The following is a 21,274-nucleotide window of genomic DNA, read 5'->3' as shown; positions in this document are numbered from 1 at the left end:
GGATGTATTGAATTGTGTGGGACCTAAGCATGATGTAAATAGTATGGAATAAGGGGTGGATAATGTCCTGGTTTCAGCTGAGAGGATTGATTTTTCTTCGTAGTAGCTAGTGTGGGGATATGTTTTGGATTTGTGCTGGAGACAGCATTGATAATATAGAGATGTTTTTGTTTTATGGACCTGTTGTTGAGCAGTGTTTACGCGGGGCCAAGGCCTTTTCTGCTCCTCGCACTGCCCTGCCAGCGGGACGGCTGGGGGTGCACAAGGAGTTGGGAGGGGACACAGACAGGACAGCTGACCCCAACTGACCAAAGGGGGTATTCCATACCATGTGACGTCATGCTCAGCATAAAAGGGGGCTAGCCGGGGAGGGGCAGCAGCAGCTTCAGGACGCGTGGCTCGGGGACAGTCCGGTTTCGGGGCAGGTCTGAGCGTGCGGTCTGAGTTGTACGGTCCTCGGGTGAGAAACTGCATTCTGTATCACCAGTTTCGTATACTCTGTTAAGTACTGTTTTGTTTTGTTTTGTCTTGTCTTCCCCTCTCCCTTTGCAATCCTAGTAAACTGTCCTTATACCAACCCACCAGGTCTTGTCTTTTTTCCTTCCCATTCTCCTCCCCATCCCACTGAGGGGGGGGGGGGGGGAAGTGAACAAGCGGCTGCGTGGTGCTCAGCTGCCGGCTGGGGTAAAACCACGACAAGGTCCAAACCTGCCTTTTATTAGCCATAGCCTTTTGGGGGGACTACAGTTTCATTTCTTGGGTCTAAAACCTAATTTTCAGGGCAGAAAGCATTGTTTTAGGGTCCAAAGCTACATTTATAGTGACCAAAGCCTTGTTTTTCCTTTCCACAGCGTCATTTTAGGCTCCAAAGCCTCATTTTTATGATTCAAATTGGCAGTTTGCAGGGTGTCCTTTTTAGAGTCCAAAGCCTCACTTTCAGGCTCAAAAGTGGCATTTTTAGGATGCAGCCGGGCTTTTTTAGGGTACAAGCCACATTTTGAGTGTCCAAACTCTCATTTTTTAGGGTCCAAACCCTTTTGATAGGGCCCAAAGCCTCATTTTTAGGTCCCGAGCCTCAGTTTTAGGGTACAAACCCTCAATTATAGGTTCCAAACCCCCATTTTAAAGTCAAAAGACTCATTTTAACAGTACAAAGCATTATTTTTAAGGGCCCAAGGCCTGATTTTGAAGGTCCAAAGTCTCACTTTTAGAGTCCAAAGCCATATTTGTAGGGTCCAAGCCTGTCTTGTATTAAGCATAGCCTTTTGTTAGGACACACTTTTTCATTTTTAGGGTCTAAACCATCACTTTGACAGCAGAAAGCCTCTTTTTAGGCCCCAAAAGTTCATTTTTATGGTCCAGAGACTCAGTTGTGGTTTGCAAAGTCTCCTTCTTAGAGCCCAAAGCAGCATTTTTAGTTTGCAAAGCCTCATTTTCAGGCTTCAAAGCGGCATTTTTAGGATCCAGCCAGTTGATTTTTGGGTCCAAGCTGCACCTTGAGTGTCCAAACCCTCATTTTTATGGTCCAACCTCTCTTCTAGAACTCAAAGACACATTTTTAGTGTCCAAAGCCTCATTTTGAGGAATGAAATCCTCACTTTTAGGGTACAAGCCTGTCTTTTATTACCCATAGGTTTTTTTAGGGCCCACAGTTTCATATTTGGATGTCAACCCTCATTTTAAGGTGCCAAAAACCTATTATAAGGAGTAGCGTCATTACAAAGATACAAAGACACACTTTTCGTTTGCAAAAAGTCTCCCTTTTAGAGAACAAAGATGCATTTTTAGTGTCCAAAACTTCATTTACAGGTGTCGCGTGAAAGGGTACAAGTCTGATATGTGGCTGAGGGAGGCCCTCCCGTTGAGTCACGAGGTTCAGAAAGGACCCCCTTGCTTTCTAAACTCCTTCTCAGAGAGGAGCCTAGGTGCGGCTAGGTCCAGTCTTAGTCCCAGACTTGGTCAACGGTTTATGTCTAAAGGGTTATGTGTGTAGCCACTTATCAGAGTCAACGTTTGCCTGTCAGAGCCCCACTAAGGACTTTCACTGCAACAGTTTCGCAAAGTTGAAAAGAAAAATAGGTAATTTATTGAAGCGACAGATATAAAAGTTCAGAATTGGCGTTGATAAATGCACTAACTGCAACAATTTTGAGCTCAAGTTAATAGTTCAGCGCTTTTGTTAATGATAGTTTTCCCGGGGTAACATCCGACATAATCGGAGGCGCAAGTCTTACCAAAGAGGCGTCCCTGCTTGGGGAGGAGAGAGGTCCAGGCCCGTCGACCCGTCCGGATAGTTGGAGTTCTCGTCCTCAGAAAAGAGGATTCTAAATGCCAGATTTATACTTTTGGTGAGGTGGGACTAAGTCAGGTATTGTGTGTCAATTGGCCCTTAACAAGGCTTGTAGTGCAGTTGATCAGGGCTGGCGGGGGGGGGAAGTGGCAGAGAGCAAAGGCATTCAGTACAGAGGAGCGGTGGTCTGTTTAGTTTTACCAAAGTAACGTCAAGCTGTGAAGGCTCCCCCTCACCCCAGGCATCACTTAGTTGATTAAGGAGCAGACCCGTCAGGCGCTGCATCTTGTTAAGATGAACAAATTGCTCATCTCCTGCCCCTGTTCAGGTCCAGTGCTTATCAGCACAAGATAAGCAAGTTGCTCAATCCCTGCTCTCGCCCAAGCTGGACTCCCCCAGGGCCCCTTCTGCTGGGTCATAACGGCCCTGTATTCGGCACCAACAAGCCTGGATAAGTCCGGCACCCCACAACAGGTTCCAAGCACCACTTTTAAGTTTCTAAGACTCATTTTAAGGGTCCAGATCATAATTTTTAAGGCCCGAAGTCTGATTTTGAAGGCCCAAAGCCTGAATGTTACAGTCAAAGTCTTATTTAGCGGGTCCCAAGCCTCATTTTCAGCTACCAAAGCCTCCTTTTCAGGAACCAAAGCCTGATTTTTAGGATACAGGCTGCAATTTTTAGAGCCCAAAGCCTCATTTTAAAGGTCCAAATACTCATTTTTAGGCGCCGAAGCCTCATTTTAAGATCCAAACTCCTCATTTACACTCCAAAGCCTCATTTGTTCCATATCCAAAGCCTCCTTTTGAGCCTCACTTGGTTTGTTCAGCTTGGAGAAGAGAAGGCTGAGGGATGCCCTCATAGCAGCCTACAACTTGCTCGAGGGGGAGGTGCTGATCTCCTCTCTCTGGTGACCAGTGACAGGACATGACAAAATGGAATGAAGCTGCATCAGGGCAAGTTCAGATTGGACACTGGGAGAAGGTTCTTCACTGAGAGGGCTGGAGGTCGCTGGAACAGGCTCCCCAGGGAAGCGGTCACGGCACCAAGCCTGTCAGACTTCAAGGAGCATCTGGATGACGCTCTTAGTCATATGGTTTAGGTTTAGGTAGTCCTGCGAGGAGCAGGGAGTTGGACTCAATGAGCTTTACGGGTCCCTTCCAACGTGAGATATTCTAGGGCTGTATTCTAACCCCAGAGGGCTGTGATAAGTGACGCAGAGTCTAGTTGGAGGCCTGAATCTAGTGGCACCCCAAGGGTCAGTGCTCGGTCCGGTCTTACTCAACATATTCATCCATGACCTGGATGAGGGGACAGAGTGTACTCTCAGCAAAATTCCTGATGATACTAAGCTGGGAAGAGCGGCCGACACACTGGAAGGCTGCGCTGCCATTCCGCGAGATCTTGACAGGCTGGAGAACTGGGCAAAGAGGAACCATATGAAATTCAACAAGGGCAAGTGTAGGATCCTGCACCTAGGGAAGAACAACCCCAGACACCAGTGCAGGTTAGGGGTTGACCTGCTGGGAGGCAGCGCTGCAGAGAAGGACCTGGGAGTCCTGGTGGACAGCAAGCTCTCCATGACCAGCAGTGTGCCCTCGTGGCCAAGGAGGCCAATGGTGTCCTAGGGTGTATTAAGAACGTGGCCAGCAGGTCGAGGGAGGTTCTCCTCCCCCTCTGCTCTGCTCTGCCCTGCCCTGGTGAGGCCACGTCTGGAGTTGTGTGTCCAGGTCTGGGCTCCTCAGTTCCAGACAGACAGGGAACTACTGGGGAGAGTCCAGCAGAGGGCTGCGAGGATGAGGAGGGGACTGGAGCATCTCTGGTATGAGGAAAGGCTGAGAGCTGGGTCTCTTTAGCCTGGAGAAGACTGAGAGGGCATCTGATCAACGCTTATCAATATCTAAAGGGTGGGTGCCTAGAGGATGGGGCCAGACTCTTCTCAGTGGTGCCCAGTGACAGGACAAGGGGCAACGGGCACAAACTGGGACACAGGATGTCCCATCTGCATATGAGGAAAAACTTCTTCCCTCTGCGGGTGACCGAGCCCTGGGAGAGGCTGCCCGGAGAGGTTGTGGAGTCTCCTTCTCTGGAGAGATCCAAAACCCACCTGGACACGATTCTGTGCAACCTGCTCCAGGTGATCCTGCTCTAGCAGGGGGATTGGACTAGATGATCTCCAGAGGTCCCTTCCAACCCCTTACCAACCTGTGAATCACGGGCCTGAGACAGCACGGACAGATGTTAGCTGGACAACGGACACAGAGGAAGGAGCCATGGCCTGGGCCCTGTATCATCACCAGGCATTGGCACAGGGGCGGTGGCAGCCCCGTCACAGAGGGCCAGCAGGTCAGTGGGTGGCATGTCCCCATGATCAGCAGCGCATGGTGGCCGTCTCACAGCAGGTAGCAGGTTGCTGGTGGCCGTGTCACAATGGGCAGCGTAGTCAGCAGTGGCCGTGTCACCACGATGTCACACTGAGTCTGTGACACGGCTGCACAGGGGTGTAAAAGGGGCTGCAGGGCACTGGGTCCCGCACCCTGGAGAAGTGTCCATAGGACGAACAGGGATGAGCTCCCACATGGCTGTTGCCACTAAGGAGCGACCCGCCAGCATGAGGCGGATCAAAATGGACTTCTGGGACGGGATGGAGCACACCTTCATGATGTCCAGCATCAGCGCCAAAGGTACAGGCATCCACGGCCACCACATTGTGGTGACCAAGGGTTGCGGCGTTGTCTGGGTGAGAGTCGGCACTGCAGCCATCTCAGGGATGTCTCCATATGGGGCTGGGGACAGTGATGACTCTTTGTATCAGCCACCTCACCACCGCTCAGGGGTTGGTGGTACACCGAGATCATGACCTCATTTTTCCTTTGCTTTCTAGTGCGAACAGCCATCTGGGACGCAGTGGCCGAATACATCCAACAACAGCTGCTGCTGCGGAAGGTGGGTCAACTCCTTGTCCGTGACCTTGTCCAGGGGGTGGGGAGAGGGTGGTCCAGAGGGAGGGCACACATCCCCAACATTGGACACTTCTAAGCTTCAGCTGGACAGGGTGCTGGGCCCTCTTGTCTAGACCATGCTTTTGCCAAGAAAGGTTGGACCAGATGATCCTTGAGGTCCCTTCCAACCTGGTATTCGATGATGTTATGATTCTGTGACTCGACGTCTCCTCCCCAAAGCTCTCCCCACTGCCCCAGCTCATGGACTGGGCAGGATCCAGCCTGAAGCGCCATCCCTGGACAGGACCACCTCTAGCTCTTTCCTCCGGCCAGTCCTCACCCTTCTGCCCTTCCCTTCTCTTCCGCTTACAGGGGGTCCAGATTCCTTCCATTGGCTCCTTTGACGTGGTCCCCACACGCATCCAGGTTGGGAACAAGGTGGTGATTATCCAGAGGCCCGTGTTTCGGCTGGCCAGGAACCTCGTGGTTGTCCACAACCTCAGGGACAACAAGGACTACCTGCCCGGTAAGCAGGAGGATTAAGCCCTGGTTGGTTGCATGGTCATCGCGTCCCTCCCCTGGATCTGAGACGCTTCTCTAAAGCAAACTGTCCTCTCTGCGGAGAAGGTCCAAAAATGGGGGGTTTTGTGGGTGACTGCAAGAGGCAGCCCTTGGGAAACGTTGGCCTGCAGAAGGAGCACTGGGTGAGCACCTCCATCCCTCTCGTGTGGTTTTACAGGCCATAAGGAGCTGGAGCCCCTGAAATATGCCAAGGTGGCCGAAGCCGCCTCGGTGTCCCGGCGGAAAGTGGAGAACTGTATCCAAGGCACCACGTCCCTCCTCTCTTACTGCCTGGGAAAGGGGAAGAACATCGCCCTTGTCCTGAGGGACATAGGGGTGCTCCTCATTGAAGGCACAAGGGTACAAATGAAGTTCTACCTCAGCTTCTTGGAGAGGATGTCTGGGAAAGAGAACTTTGAGAAAGCTACTTTTAAGGTGAGCATTTTGGCTTCTCCACGGCCCAGGTGGTTGCACAGCGGTGGCCCACCAGAACTTGGTCAGCCACTCAGGCCAGGTGAGAGCCACGGTCCTACCAACCCTCACTGCCTCAGGCTCCTCCGATATCGAGTGCCGCAGCCATGCTGAGGGCGTCCTGCCATCTTTGTGCTCTTCCGTTGCAGGTCCCCCAGCTGCTGGACATGATGGTGTCCCCAGTGGTACCTCTGGCCTCTCTGACATTTTCTGGCCGTCTCATCATCTTTCCTGAGTGAGTACCTCTGCAGATGTGACCTCTAGTTGCTCAGGTGTGGTTTGGTCGCATTTGCTCCACATGATCACAGGTGTCCTGCCGCAAGGGCACCAGGCAGCGACATGTGCCCCCTGCCCACAGTCCTTCGTGTGAGGCAGATCTGATGGGAAAGATGGAGGACTTCAGGCAACTCTTTGCAGGCTGACTTCATTTCCCAGGATAGTCCTTGGGGATGGGGTGTAGTCAACGTGGGAAAAAAAGGGGGTTTTGTGCAACGCCAAAATCTGCGTGTGAGCAGGCGATCGTGGCAAATGGCCATGGCTGGTGGTGCCGTGGGTCATGCTGGTGTCACCTCTTTGTCTCCAGGTTTGAAATGTATGTTGTGCCCAAATCACCACCAAGGGACCCTCGCAAGAGAAACGTTGCTGGTGAGGACAAGGAGAAGAAAGAAGAGGTTTTGGCAGGTCTCGACCAGGGCAAAAAAGGTAAAGCTGCTCCTGGCTCCTTTCCGCAGCACAGCCATCCTGCTTCTGTGATATATTGGGGAAAATCCTTCAGTGATGATTGTCAGAAGATCTGACTAGTGCCGGAGCTTCATGACAGCTCGGCACCGCCTTTTCTGCTGACGACTTCTTGGCTTCCACACAACCGAACCCCAGGGTGGGATGTGCCCCAGGGCGCAGTGGGAGGCTGGCAATCCAAGGCCCTCGGGAAATGAGAGTCCCTGTCCCAGCACCAACTGGCTCCTCATTCCCAAATCTGGTGCTGATAACGCGGTCACAAAACCACATTGCACCTTGGAAATGAGGCGCCAGGCAAGACCTGGTGTTGGGGTGGCTGCGAGGGGAGCAGAATGGCCCCCGCCATCGTTTTGGGAAGGGGCCTGAGCACCTCTACGTGTCACCCGGGCCAGCAGCATCCCAGCAATGCTCTTCTGACAAGGTCTCTCCTTCCCAATTCTAGTGGCATGTGCTAAACTGTCCTTGCTTGCCTGTTCGACCTTGACTCCTAATGAAGCCTCACAGCTCCAGGAAAGAAAGGAGATGGAGGACAAGGTGAAGTCTTGGCTCAGGTGAGTATGGAGGTTCAGGGCTGGCATCTGCACAGGGTCATTTTCTGACCCAGCAAGAGGCCATTCCCCAGCCCCAAACACTCACCGTTCATCACCACCCAACAGTGGTGAAGGCAGTGCCAGAGGGGCGGGATGATCCTGCCGGGACCCCCCCATTTCACAGGGCTGGCTTCTCTCCTTCCCTTCAGGAGAGCCCCAGCGTGGCCTCCTGAGCTGCGCATGGGGACAGCCGTGTGTCAGCCGAGGGTCCTGGCTCAGGGGGTTTCCTCTCTGGAGCTGAGCACAGCCATCGGCTGAGCTGCCAGCAGCTGCGCACAGAGGCACATGGCTCACGGGGGCAGGATGTGGCCCCAAACCCATGGCGTCCTCAAGCAGAGTCCTCCCATTGTGTCCTTTCAGGCAGCTGCCACCGATCCCAGAGCACTCCTCTGGCAAAAAGCAACCTGCGGCCAGCACACCCAAGGGCAAAGCCAAGCTCGAAGGCCAAGCATCAAAGCAGAGCCGAGCGCAGGCAGCAAAATCTCGGAGCTGCAGAGGAGGGGGACAAGGAGAACATAAAGTTCCCTTTGGAAGCAAATTACCGTCGTTGAGCTCTGAGACCAGGCTGCCTGAGGAGGCCACCTACAAGGTCTTTGTTCCACAGCCACCAGGACCTGAGACAGTAGAATTACTGAGATCAAGGCCTGAGATGTTCTGGTCAGTGCTGCAAGAGCCACAGAAGACCATCTTAGCTGGATACAGCTTTGATCCCTCCCTTTTGGTGCCACCAATCTACGAGAGGTCCAGGTCTGCGCAAGGCCAACCACCGAAGACCACACCAGTGGTCTCCAGGATGGAGTGGCCCTGGCTGGAGTGATCATGGCTTGGAGTGCCCGGAGCTGAGGGAGCACCACCTGGGGTGATGCCAACAGGTAGGTGATTGGGATCTGTGTCGTTCTTGGGTGCTGTTTCCTGGTAGAAATGCAGAGTTAGAGGGACAGTGGGGACTCTTCCAAGAGCCCTTGGTTCTGATTGACGGGGGGCTCAGTTCCCACCGTGGGCTCTTCCATCACCAGGGGCAAGGTACTGCTTTTCCAGTGTTGCCCTCTCTTCTGTAGCCTCAGGAAACACACAAGGCCACGTTACTTGGCCGTGTTTGGAAGGCCTGACTAACCGCAAGGCTGCTCTGGGCCGGAGAGGGGACTGTTTCTCCCCAGCCTCATTGCTGCTTTAGATCCCCGGTGGGAAGAGAAAGGATTTTTGGGTGGGTCTGGCACAGCCTGGGAGCAAACCGCTGCTGCTAGAGCGGCTGCAGAGGGAGAGAAGCAGCTGCCCTCCGCTCAGTGTCCTGACCTGAAGCCATCTCTGGGTTCCGTGTGTGGGCAAAGAGTTCCCAAAACCTGCAGTATTGTCTGAGAAGAGTCTCTCTTCTTTTGCAGAAACCCATCTGTGCTCAGAACACGAGGAGCCCGGGAAAGAGATGAATAAAAACACAAAGGAGAAGTTGCAAAAAAGCGTTGACTCTTCCGTTGTTCCCAATGGTCCTTGACTGGAACAGGGGAGAGGGGTTTTACAGTTGGCCACGGCTCTGAGATCAGCCCAGCGTGGTACTGGAAGCAAGGCCACCTGAGGGACCTTCCTCGGGTCTTTTTCCATCCAGGGGACCTTTTGCATGGCTGCTATGGAAAGAAACCAGCTTTCTGGGGCAAGGGAGGGAAAGCGGGCACTTGGAGCTATGTAGCAAAGCGCTGAATGTCCCTGGAGGGGAAAGGAGAGGATACGAGCGCAGCTGGGGAAACATGAAGGGCACCTACACGCAGGAGCAGTGGAGGCCACCTGAGCTTTCACCCAGGGCCATAAGGGAACGAGGAAGGCACGAGCGCAAGGTTGAGCCCAGCTCCACTGGGCTGGACTATCTACTTCCACTTGGGGTAGAGCCAGATGTCTTTACCGTCCTATTTTTCTCCCTGTTTATCCAATTTATATTCTATTTTTGGCTCTACTTCTGAAATCCTCCAAGTAGATCCGCCCTCTGGCCAACCCATGGGCCACCTGCAGTGATAGAAGGCCCATCTCCTGTCCCAGCGCTATGGCAGTCGTGTCCCCTGCTGTTACCTGGCATTTTTCTCCTTGCCCAAATCCATGCTACTTAACCCAGGAACCCAACCGTCCTTAAAGGAAGCTTCTACTTAGGACCCCTCCAGCATCTGGGAGAAGGGCTGAATGATGAGGGTCTACCAAGCCAAAGGCCACTTTGCAGGGCCGGATCTTTCTGCACCGGTTTGCAAGAGATCCGGGGGTGCCAGGCTGGAAATTTGAACACCTTGTTGAAGTGCCAAAATGGAGAGATCTGCCCAGAACCAGGAGCTCAGTGCTGGGCTGAGTTGTGTCTCTTGCTGGGGAGTCTGTAATGTCACCCTGTCTAGCTGAGCGTGTCAAATCAGGTCTTTCTACTGAGGGAAATCACAAAAATCATGGAATAATTCTGGTCAGGGGGGACATCGAGAAGTCTCCAGCCCAACCCCGTGCTCAGAGCAGGTCCCATCAGGCTGCTCAAGGACATGCCCAACGGAGGGAGGTATCAACACCACCAAAGTCTCGTCCCTCTGGCTACAAGATCTGCCCACCCTTTGGATAAAAAGCCCTCCTTCTTAACTTCCAAATCCTCATTTTTGAGTCCCAACCACCATGTTTACAGCACAAAGCATCTACATGTTTTTATTGTCCAAAGCTGCATCTTAAAGGCACTAAAACCTATTTCAGGCTCCAAAAGCCTCAATTTAAACTCATTTCCAGAGTCCAAAGCCTCATACAAGTGTCCAAACCCTCATTTTTAAAGTCCAAGCTCATGTTTTTAAGGCAAACCTCATTTTCAAGAGGCAAGCCTCATTTTCAGGCCCAAAGCATCACTGTTTAAAAGCCCAGATTACCCCTTTGGGGGTCCAAATAGTCATTTTTAAGGTCCAAAGCCTCCTTTTTAGGAAACAAGCCCTCATTTCTAAGTTCCAAACCCTACTTCAAAGGTTCAAAGCCTCATTTTAAGGGCCCGAGGGCTCCTTGCTGGGACCCAATCCTCATTTTCAGGAACCTCAGTCTTTAGTCTTAGGATTATTTTGAGGATCCACTCCACACTTTGGAGGGTCCAAATCCTCATTTTTAGTGTCCAAAGCCTCATTTTAGCATCCAAACTCCTCATTTAGGGAAAATTTTAGTCTCATTTGTTTCATGTCCAAAGCCGTGTTTTAAGCCTCCAAAGACCATTTTTAGGGTGCAGAGCCTTAGCTTTCGGTACCAAAGCATCATTTTAGGGCACAAAAGCTAATTTCAGCATTCAAAACCTCATTTTCCTTTCCAAAGTCCCGTTTGTAAGGCTGAACCCCTCCAAACTCTCCTTTTGAGGGCCCAAACCCCTCTTTTACAGCTCTAAGCCTCCACGGAGTGCCCAAAGCCCTGTATTTGGGACCAAGGCTTCATTTTGTGGGGCCATAGAGGAACCAAGAGGTTCCCCTCGTATTCAGGGCCCAAAGCATCATTTGTAGCATCTCACCCATCCTTATTAGTGCCCAGAGCCTCATTTGAGGGCTAAAATCCTCAACTTCAGGGTGCAAACTTGTCTTCTATTACGCATAGACACTTTTTTACAGGCTACAGTTTCATTTCTTGGGTCTAAAACCTCATTTTTAGGGCAGAAATCCTCTTTTTAGAGTGTAAAGCCGCATTTTCCTTTCCAAAGTCTTAGGTTTTGCTTCCAAAGCCTCATTTCAGGGTCCAAAGCCCTTTTTTTGGCTCCAGAGCCTCGTTTGTAGGGTCCAAAGGCTCACTTTGAAGTTCCAAGCCACAGTTTTAAGGTCCAAAGACTCATCTGAAGGGCCCAGAGCATCATTTTCAATGACCCAAGTCCGATTTTGAAGGTCCAAAACCTCGCTTTAGGGTTCAAAGTCTCATCTTCCCATCCAAACACTCAATTTAGCTCCTAAAGCCCCATTTCCCTCATTTTTAGGATACTGCCTGTAATTTTTAGAGCCCAAAGCCTCATTTTCAGGGTCCAAAGCCGCATGGTTTTTATGTCCAAATCCTCATTATTAAGGCCTAAAGCCGTATTTTTGTTTTCCACACCTGAAGTTTGATGGCCAGAACTCTCATTTATAAAGTCCAAAGCCTCATTGTTAGCGTGCAAATCTTCATTTTGGGTCCACAAACTTTGAAGTGGACCTGATGCATCATTTTCAGGGTCAGAGTCCCCATTTTCATTTCCAAAGCCTCAGTTTGAGGATCCAAACTTCATTTGAAGACACAAAAGCTCATTTCAGAGTCCAAAGCCTCATTTTTGTTTCCAAGCCTTACATTATAGGGCTCAAAGCTTTGTTTTTAGAGTCCAAATTCTCATTCGCAGGGTCCAAACCCCTCTTTTACAGATCAAAGTCTTATTTTAGGACTGATTTTTAAGGCCCAAAGCTTCATTTTAAGGGTGTAAACGCTCATTGTTAGGGCCAAACCCACTTTTTTTTAAGGGCCAAAGCTACATTTATAGAGTCTGAAGTATTGTTTTAGGTCCCAAAGCAAACTTTTTTGTTTCAAAGTTTTAGTTAGAGAGTCCAAAGCATCAATTCGAGGGTCCAAAGCGTCAGTTTATTCATCCAAACCCTCGCTTCAGAGAACAAAACCTCATTTGCGGGCTCAACGCCTCATTTTCTTTGTTCAAAGCCTCATTTTTGGGGTCCAAACACATTTTTCAGGACTGAAAGCCTTGTTTTTAAGGCTCTAAGAATCCGCTTCAGATCCAAATCTTCATTTTCACCATACAAAGACTCATTTGTAGTGTTTTAACCCTCCTTTTAGGGTACAAGGCCTAATATTTAGAGTTCAAAGCCTGAGCTTTAGTTTAGAAGCTCAAACGTTCTGAGTCAAAGCTCCCATTCCTATGCCCCACACCCGCATGATTAGGATCCAATGCTGCATTTGTAGCGTCCAAATCCTTATTACAGGACACAAAACCCGCTTTCACGGTCCAAAGCCTCATCTGTAGGCTACAAAGCCACAAGTGACGGTGCAAAGCCGCATGTAAAGAATCCAAACTCTCATTTTCAGATCCAGACTCTCATATGAAGTTACCAAAGCCTCCTTTATGTGGTCCAAAGCCTCATTTTTAAGGCCCAAAGTTGGGGTTTGAGGGGCCAAACACCAATCTGTAGGGTCTAAACCCTCTTTTTAGGGAACAAAGGCTGGGGTTTAGGGTCCAAAGCTTTATTTGGAGGCTCCAAAGCCGCATTTATATGGCCCAGATCTTTCTTTTGGAGTCCAAAATCTCGTGTTCTTGTCCAAATCCTTGATTTTGGTTTCTAATCCCGAAGCTTGAGGGGCAAACTCTCAGTTTTAGGGCCCAGTGCCTCCTTCTTGGGGTTCTAAGCCTCATTTATCGGGTCCAAATAGTAATTTCTAGGGTCCAAAGCCTCACATTCAGAGTTTAAAGCCACATTTTCAGTTTGCAAGGCCCTTCTTTAGGGCCCAAAGCCTCACTGTTAGGATCCCTCCACTCATTTTAAGGGTCCCAAGCCTCATTTTGACAGCCTAAATGCTCCTTTGTAGGGTCCAAGCCCTCACCTCAAAAGCAAATCCTGAGTTTTAGGGTCCAAAGGTTCACTTGGAGAGTAAAAGGAGTCATTGCTAAGGGCCTGAGCTTCATTTGGAGTGTGCAAATAGTCATGTTTAGGGTCCAGATACTCATTTTGGGGTCTAACTCTTCCCGGCCTAAAGTCTAATTGGAAGGGCTGCAAGCCTCATTGTAGGGCCCAAGCGCTCATTACTTTTGAGGACCGAAAGCCTCATTTCCAGGGTCCAAGCCCAAACTTTGAGGTCCTGAAGCCTCATTTTGGGAGACTAAATCCTCCTGTTTTGAAGCCTAACGACTTGTTCTGAGGGTACAAAGCCAATTTTCTATGGTCTGAAGCCACAGGCCTCGTCTGCGGTGGTTTGTTGTTCTAAGCAAGGTGGGTTGCCGTTAGCACCCTGCCTTTCGCAGCAGCAGCAGCTGCGAGGGCAGGATCAGGCCCCTGGCTGCTGGAGGTGCTTTTGACGTCCCCGGTGGCATCAGCCAGGACTATGGGGCTGGGCCGGGCCAGGCTGCCATGACAACGGCCCCCTGCCCGCCTTCAGCCCAGAACCTTCCCCGGCCGGCCGGCACTGCAGCAGCCAATGGGCTGCTGCCGTGGGAAGCGCGGCCACTCAGAGCTGTGCGTGCAGTGCCCAATCCCAGCGCTGCTCTGGGGAGGCGGCAGAGAGGTGGGAAGCCCTGAGGGGCGGGACCCGTCCCCGGCTGAGGCCCGGCCGCTCCGGCCCGTCCAGCCCCTGGCTTCTCCCGGACCCCTGGGCGTCCTGTGCCCCAGGAACTCCTCAGCAGTAGTTCTTCCGTTGGTCTTGCCTCCTCAGGGCTGAAGCGCTCACCCCCTGTGGCTGCAAAGTATTTCTGGTGGGGCGCAGCCTGCTTTCTCTCCGCAGACTCCTGAAAGGTACCTACTCAAAAAGCTCTCATCTCCTGTTGCAAGGACGACCGTGGTTTGTAGTGGCTCAGGCTTCCTGCCAGGACTTGCAGTGTCTGTTGGCCACCTCAGGAGGGAGCAGAACTCTTGGGTAAGAGAGTTCCTCCGGATTCCTCCAAGGCAGCTACCAGCGGAGTTTTGTGTCTGCTGCAGGCAGCTCCGGGCCCAGTAGCTGCCCCGGCCGACTCCTCCCAGGCATCTCCTGGGGACTTCTGGCCTCCTGTGAAGGGGAGCTGAAGTCCCATGTAGCAGCCCCAGATTCCTGCGAGGCAGCTACCAGAGGACTTTTGTACATGGTGGAAGCAGACCCATGGCCGGTAGCTGCCTGAATCTCTTCCCAGGACTCTCCCGGATTCTTCTGGCATGCTGTAGAGAGAGCTTAAGTCTCGGTAGGCAGCACCAGACACATCCAAGGCAGCTACCAGAGGAGTTCTGTGTATGATGGAGCCAGGTCCATGCCCGGTAGCTGCCCGTGCCTCCTTCCAGGAATCTCCTGGAGTCTTGTGGCTTCCTGTGGAGGGAACTGAAGTCCCAGGGAGCAGCCCAAGACTCCTCCAAGGAAGCCAGCAGAGGAGTGTTGTATGTAGGAGGCAGGTCTGTGCCTGGCAGCCCCCGCCAGGACTCCTCTCAAGCCTTTCCTGGAGACTTTTGGCATGCTGTGGAGGGAGGAAAGAGCCTGGGCAGCAACCCCAGACTCCTCCAGGGTCACTGCCCGAGGGGTCTCTTGTGCATTACAGGAAGATCTGTGCCCCGTAGCTACTGCCGTCTCCTGCCAGGGTGTTTCCATCTGGGGCTGGGGCTGGCAATGACACTTTGCATCTGCCACTGCACCATGGATCGGGGGGCGTAGACGGCTTAGAATGTGTGGACACAGAACGTGAGGTGGTTCTCCTTTGCTTTCCAGAGTGAACAGCCGTCTGGAGTTTGTCTTTTGCTGCTGTTTTGATGTCACTGGTGGCTGTGCAGCTCATATGGCAGGCCTGGGAAGATGGCTTGTGGAGGAGGTTAATGTCACTGGTGGCTTGTTAGCTGCTAGGGCAGGTGTGGAAACCTGGCTTTCCAGGTGCTTCTGATGTCACGGGTGGCTCACTATGTGATTCGCAGGTGCGGGAACCTGGCTTCTGCAGGTGTTTCTGTCACTGCTGGCTTAGTAACTGATAGCGCAGGCATGGGAACCTGGAGTGTGTAGGTGCATTTGATGTCACCCCATGCACAGTTCCTGCTAAGGCAGGCATGGGAACGTGGCTTGTGCAGGAGATTATGTCCCTTGTGGAACAGTCCCTGATGGGAGAGGCGCAGTGACCTGGCTTGTGCGTGTGCTTCTGACATCACAGATGGCTGACTAGCTGGTATGGCCAGCACGAGTACCAGGCGTACGTTGCTATTTTGACGTCACTGGTGCCCTACGTAGCTCCTATGGCGGGTGCGGGAAGCTGGCTTCTGCAAGTGTTTCTGTCACTGCTGGCTTAGTAAGTGATAGGGGAAACGCAGGAACCTGGCTTGTGCAGGAGGTTCTGATGTCACGTACGGCACAGGTCCTGATTGGGCAGGTGCGGGAACATTGCTTGTGGAGGTGCTTGTGATGTCAAGGCTGGCTGACAATGCGATATGGCGAGCACCGGAACGTGGCTGGCGAAGGTGCTTGTGATGTCATGGGTTGTGACTGACTGGCTTATAAACAGCAGGCACGGTAACCTGACTTATGCGGCTGTTCTGATGTCACAGCTGCACGTGTAGTTCCTCTGTCAGGCGCAGGAACCTGGCTTATGCAGGAGCTTCTGATGTCACTCTTTGCACGGTTCCTGACAGGGCAGTTGAGGGAATGTGGCTTGTGCAGGTGTTTATTTCACTGTTGCCGTAGTAGCTGATAGGGAAGACGCGGGAACGTGGCTTGTGCAGGAGCTTCTGATGTCATGTGTGGCACAGGTCCTGTTTGGGCAGGCTCAGGATCCTGGCTTCTGCAGGTGCCTCTGCTGTCACTTATGGCGCAGTTCCTGATGACGCGTGCCTGGGAAACAGGCTTACGCAGAAGTTGATGTTGTCTGTGGCACAGTCAATGATGGGGCAGGCATGGGAACTGGGATTGTGCACGACTTTTCTGATTTTGCTTAAGGAACAGTTCCTTGTAAGGTAGGCATGGGCACCTGGCTTGACCAGGTGCTTGTGATGTCACAGGAGCAGAAGCGTGTGCTTGTGAGGTCACATGTGCCCAAAGAGGTGATAGGGCAGGATGAGGACTTGTCTTGTAGAGCTGCTTGTGATGTCGCTGGCAGCTCTTTAGCTGTCAGGGCAGAAGCACGCATGTGCGCTGTGCAGGTGTTTGTGATGTCACGTGTACATGAGTAGGTGATAGGGCAGGAGCAGGCCCCTGGCTTGCAGAGGTCCTTTTGTGGTCCAAGTATCCGACTGGGAATGAAAGGACATCTGGCTTGTCCAGCTGCTTCTCATGTCACTGGTGGCTAAGTGGCTGATAGGGCACAGGAGTATGTACCTGGCTTCCGCAGGTGCTTGTGATGTCATAGGTGGCTGAGGAGCTGATAGGGCAGGAGCTGTCGAGGGTGCTTACTAGTTGATAGGGTAGGTGCAAGAACCTGTCTTGTGCAAGTTCTTGTGAGGACACTGGTGTTTGTGAAGCTGACAGGGCAGGCATTGGAGCCTGGCTTCTGACAGTGCTTCTGATGTCATAGTACCTGACTGGGCAGGCGTGGGAACCTGGCTTGTTAAGGTCTTGTGATGTCACGGGTGGCTGACAGGCTGATGTGTCAGACACGGGAACCAGGCTTATGCTGCTGGTTTGATGTCTCTAGAGACTGTGCATCTCATGCGGAAAGGGCGAGAACCCGGCTTGTATAGGTGTTTGTGTCACTGCTGCTTAGTACCTGACAGGGCAGGCAGGGGAACCTGGCTTGCGCAGGTGCTTGTGATGTCACGTGTGCCTGAGGAGGTGATAGGCAGAAGGTGGGCCCTGGCTTGTGCAGGCTCTTGTGAGGTCACATGATCCCAAGTAGGAGATAGGGCAGGAGTAGGCCCCTGGCCTGTTCAGGTGTTTGTGATGTCACATGTACATGAGTAGGTGACAGGGCAAGAGCAGGCCCCTGGCTTGCAAAGGTGCATCTGATGTCACTGATGACTGATTAGGTCATCAAAAGGTGCTTTTGAGGTAACCGTTGTCCGAGTATCTGATTGGGAATGAAAGGACATCTGGCTTGTCCAGCTGCTTCTCATGTCACTGGTGGCTGAGGAGCTGATAGGGCAGGAGTATGCCCCTGGCTTCCGCGGGTACTTGTGATGTCACAGGTGGCTGAGGAGCTGATAGGGCAGGAGTATGCCACTGGCTTCCACGGGTACTTGTGATCTCAGTGGCGGGTGTTGCAGGAAACAACTACAGGATCCAGCCGAGTTGAGTAAAAAGCCACAGGGCAGTGGTGTGGAAGTAGCTGTTGAGTAAGGACTCTGCTGGCTACTCCTCTGTTCTCATGCAAAGGACCTGTTCTGGGTCTGCTAATCTTTGTCCTCCTTTTAATACGAATCCTAAATATGTTACTTCCTGCTGACACAGCTGAAGCTTAGAAAGAGATGCACGGTGACCTTTTTCTGCTAAAGTTCTCCATAGACAAATAGTACTGTTGTCCGAACAGCGGATTCGTTGCCTGGTGTGCAATAAGCCAATTCTCACAAACAGAGGAGACATATTGCTTTTTATTCGGCCCTGGGTGCTCGGTGGATTCCCACAAATCAAGCACACCTAATGCCCGTTCTCTGTCATATTTATACACAAACCTTCCAAATGAGGACACTCCCACTTACAACAATTGCTTCATATTTCTTCTCCTAGCATGCAAACTAGAAGGCATGCTCGGTTCTTTTCTCCGCCTTTATCTTTGGGTAGGTGGTATAGTTTGGGTAGGGGGCTCATGGGTCGGTGGTTGCGGAGACCCTGGCCCAAATTCCCTTTCCCCTACTTTCTCAATACTTCTGGCACTCCCAAATGGTTCTTCAGGGTCTGTTGATCAGACTAACGATTTCTTCTACCTCTTGACAATCACGTCTTAATTGATACATTGTTTGGGTGAATATTAACTAACATAATGGTAGGACTGTACAATAGTCATCCTTAGCAGTACCTAGCAACTATTTGCAAAATTCTCTGTGACGTTCGTAACTATGGAGCTGTGGAGAACTATGTGTAACTTCTTAGCTACAGAATCATGATTGACTCTTCAACTTCGATGCTGGGTATCAGTATCTTTCAAGCAGTCTTGCTGGCGAGTAACAAATCATCTACGTGTTGTCCAAGTGTAGAACGTCCAGGTAATGTAATATCTGTCAAGTTGTCTTTAAGCAAACGGGAGAATATCATAGGAGACCCAGTGAAGCCCTGGGGCAAGAGGGTCCAGGTTAGTTGTTGGCCTTTCCACATAAATGCAAACAGATGCTGGCTGTCTTCTGCTGTAGGAATTCTATAAATGCAGCTGTTAAATTGGTAACACTTAAGTATTTTGCCCAAGGTGGACTTTGTAATAATTTTGTTGGTGGGTCTGGAACCACCAGGTGAGGTACAACCACGTGTTGATTTATTGCTCTGAGATCCTGTGCAAACTCATATTCTGGATCTCCTCCTTTGTCTAACCGGTTTTTGCTTATAGGTAAAAAGGGGTATTATACAGGGGATTGCATGATCGTAAAACCTCTTTTTTCAGATATTGGTTGATTCGTTTCTGAATACTTTTTTCTGCTTCTCTGGGAGTGTGATCCTGCTTGATTGCTACGGGCTTTCCTCCCTTTGTTTTTATGGAGACCGATTGTGCCGGTTTCAATCCACCCACATCCATTCCGCAGGAGCTCCACAATTTTGAAGGCGCTTTAACAACTTCAGGTGGAACCCCAGGAGTTTCAGGCGTCTTTTTGGCAGTGAGACAGATCCTTGCTTCTAAAAGTTCTACCCCTTCTGGGCACAGACAGATCTGGGCATTTAGGGATTGTAATAGTTCTCATCCCAACAAACAACAGAGGTGATTCTTCTGCCATCCCAAATCTGCCCTGCAGCCCCTGGCTACCTCTCCGTGGCAACGTTGGCTGGCTAAGCAATTGTTCTCCCCCCCCCCCCCCCCCATCTTCTTCCTCTTCTGTCCCATTAAACTGTCTTTATCTCAGCCTTCCAGTTTTACCTCTTTACAGTTCTCTCCCATCCCACTGCAGGGTGGGGAGTGAGTAAACGGCTGTGTGATCGTTTTAGCTGCCGGCGGGGTTAAACCACAGCAAAGGTCCAAACTCCTCATTTAGGGAACAAAGACTTATTTGTTCCATGTCCAAAGCCTAGTTTTGAGCCTCCAAAGACCCATTTTTGGGGGTGAAAAGCCTTAGTTTTTGCTACCAAAGCCTCATGTTAGGACACGAAATCAAATTTCAGGGTTTAAACCCTCAATTTCATTTCTAGAGCCCCATTTTCAGGGCTCAAAGCTCCCTTCTTAAGGCCCAAACTCTCCTTTTGAGGCTCCAAACTCTCCTTTTGAGGGCCCAAACCCCTCTTTTACAGCTCTCAGCCTCCACGGAGTGCCCAAAGCCCTGTATTCAGGACCAAAGCTTCATTTTGTGGGGCCATAGAGGAACCAAGAGATTCCCCTCGTATTCAGGGTCCAAAGCATCATTTGTAGCATCTCACCCATCCTTATTAGTGCTCAGAGACTCATTTTGAGGGCTAAAATCCTCATTTTAATATTAAGGGATGAGAAAGGTGGTAGTGGTTAATGAGGATGTATTGAATTGTGTGGGACCTAAGCATGATGTAAATAGTATGGAATAAGGGGTGGATAATGTCCTGGTTTCAGCTGAGAGGATTGATTTTTCTTCGTAGTAGCTAGTGTGGGGATATGTTTTGGATTTGTGCTGGAGACAGCATTGATAATATAGAGATGTTTTTGTTTTATGGACCTGTTGTTGAGCAGTGTTTACGCGGGGCCAAGGCCTTTTCTGCTCCTCGCACTGCCCTGCCAGCGGGACGGCTGGGGGTGCACAAGGAGTTGGGAGGGGACACAGACAGGACAGCTGACCCCAACTGACCAAAGGGGGTATTCCATACCATGTGACGTCATGCTCAGCATAAAAGGGGGCTAGCCGGGGAGGGGCAGCAGCAGCTTCAGGACGCGTGGCTCGGGGACAGTCCGGTTTCGGGGCAGGTCTGAGCGTGCGGTCTGAGTTGTATGGTCCTCGGGTGAGAAACTGCATTCTGTATCACCAGTTTCGTATACTCTGTTAAGTACTGTTTTGTTTTGTTTTGTCTTGTCTTCCCCTCTCCCTTTGCAATCCTAGTAAACTGTCCTTATACCAACCCACCAGGTCTTGTCTTTTTTCCTTCCCATTCTCCTCCCCATTCCACTGAGGGGGGGGGGGGGGGAAGTGAACAAGCGGCTGCGTGGTGCTCAGCTGCCGGCTGGGGTAAAACCACGACAAGGTCCAAACCTGCCTTTTATTAGCCATAGCCTTTTGGGGGGACTACAGTTTCATTTCTTGGGTCTAAAACCTAATTTTCAGGGCAGAAAGCATTGTTTTAGGGTCCAAAGCTACATTTATAGTGACCAAAGCCTTGTTTTTCCTTTCCACAGTGTCATTTTAGGCTCCAAAGCCTCATTTTTATGATTCAAATTGGCAGTTTGCAGGGTGTCCTTTTTAGAGTCCAAAGCCTCACTTTCAGGCTCAAAAGTGGCATTTTTAGGATGCAGCCGGGCTTTTTTAGGGTACAAGCCACATTTTGAGTGTCCAAACTCTCATTTTTTAGGGTCCAAACCCTTTTGATAGGGCCCAAAGCCTCATTTTTAGGTCCCGAGCCTCAGTTTTAGGGTACAAACCCTCAATTATAGGTTCCAAACCCCCATTTTAAAGTCAAAAGACTCATTTTAACAGTACAAAGCATTATTTTTAAGGGCCCAAGGCCTGATTTTGAAGGTCCAAAGTCTCACTTTTAGAGTCCAAAGCCATATTTGTAGGGTCCAAGCCTGTCTTGTATTAAGCATAGCCTTTTGTTAGGACACACTTTTTCATTTTTAGGGTCTAAACCATCACTTTGACAGCAGAAAGCCTCTTTTTAGGCCCCAAAAGTTCATTTTTATGGTCCAGAGACTCAGTTGTGGTTTGCAAAGTCTCCTTCTTAGAGCCCAAAGCAGCATTTTTAGTTTGCAAAGCCTCATTTTCAGGCTTCAAAGCGGCATTTT

The 21,274-nt window shown here is 50.9% G+C and overlaps 1 protein-coding gene and 1 long non-coding RNA gene across 4 annotated transcripts; both read left to right on the top strand.

Moving 5' to 3' along the window:
• The first annotated feature begins 890 nt into the window (after window positions 1-890).
• Window positions 891-20,658, top strand: LOC142599666 (uncharacterized). Its single transcript, XR_012833212.1, has 3 exons — window positions 891-1,809; window positions 2,765-2,994; window positions 20,518-20,658. It is a non-coding gene; the product is annotated as an uncharacterized LOC142599666 (long non-coding RNA).
• LOC142599662 (uncharacterized) lies at window positions 4,344-9,404 on the top strand. Of its 3 annotated transcripts, none has more exons than XM_075741389.1 (9): window positions 4,344-4,972; window positions 5,173-5,234; window positions 5,603-5,756; window positions 5,970-6,226; window positions 6,412-6,497; window positions 6,846-6,907; window positions 7,443-7,551; window positions 7,951-8,462; window positions 8,970-9,404. In XM_075741389.1, the coding sequence occupies exons 1-8, from the start codon at window positions 4,855-4,857 to the stop codon at window positions 8,405-8,407; spliced, it is 1,305 nt and encodes a 434-aa protein (XP_075597504.1). In that variant the 5' UTR covers window positions 4,344-4,854; the 3' UTR covers window positions 8,408-8,462; window positions 8,970-9,404. The 3 variants fall into 3 exon arrangements, with proteins under 3 accessions (XP_075597504.1, XP_075597502.1, XP_075597503.1); XM_075741387.1 differs by having other exon boundaries at window positions 4,346-4,972; window positions 6,846-6,964; XM_075741388.1 differs by having other exon boundaries at window positions 4,347-4,634; window positions 6,846-6,964.
• Window positions 20,659-21,274: the final 616 nt, after the last annotated feature.

Source organism: Balearica regulorum, unplaced genomic scaffold (assembly GCF_011004875.1).
Source record: "Balearica regulorum gibbericeps isolate bBalReg1 unplaced genomic scaffold, bBalReg1.pri S36, whole genome shotgun sequence".
Taxonomy (NCBI): domain Eukaryota; kingdom Metazoa; phylum Chordata; class Aves; order Gruiformes; family Gruidae; genus Balearica; species Balearica regulorum.
This window is presented reverse-complemented; position numbering and strand designations above follow the sequence as displayed.

Coding starts and splice junctions, on each gene's coding strand:
- LOC142599662 (XM_075741387.1), top strand. CDS start 4,855: ATGAGCTCCCACATGGCTGTTGCCACTAAGGAGCGACCCGCCAGCATG. Junction 6,227..6,411: donor TTGAGAAAGCTACTTTTAAG/GTGAGCATTTTG, acceptor CTTCCGTTGCAG/GTCCCCCAGCTGCTGGACAT. Junction 6,965..7,442: donor TCTCGACCAGGGCAAAAAAG/GTAAAGCTGCTC, acceptor TCCCAATTCTAG/TGGCATGTGCTAAACTGTCC.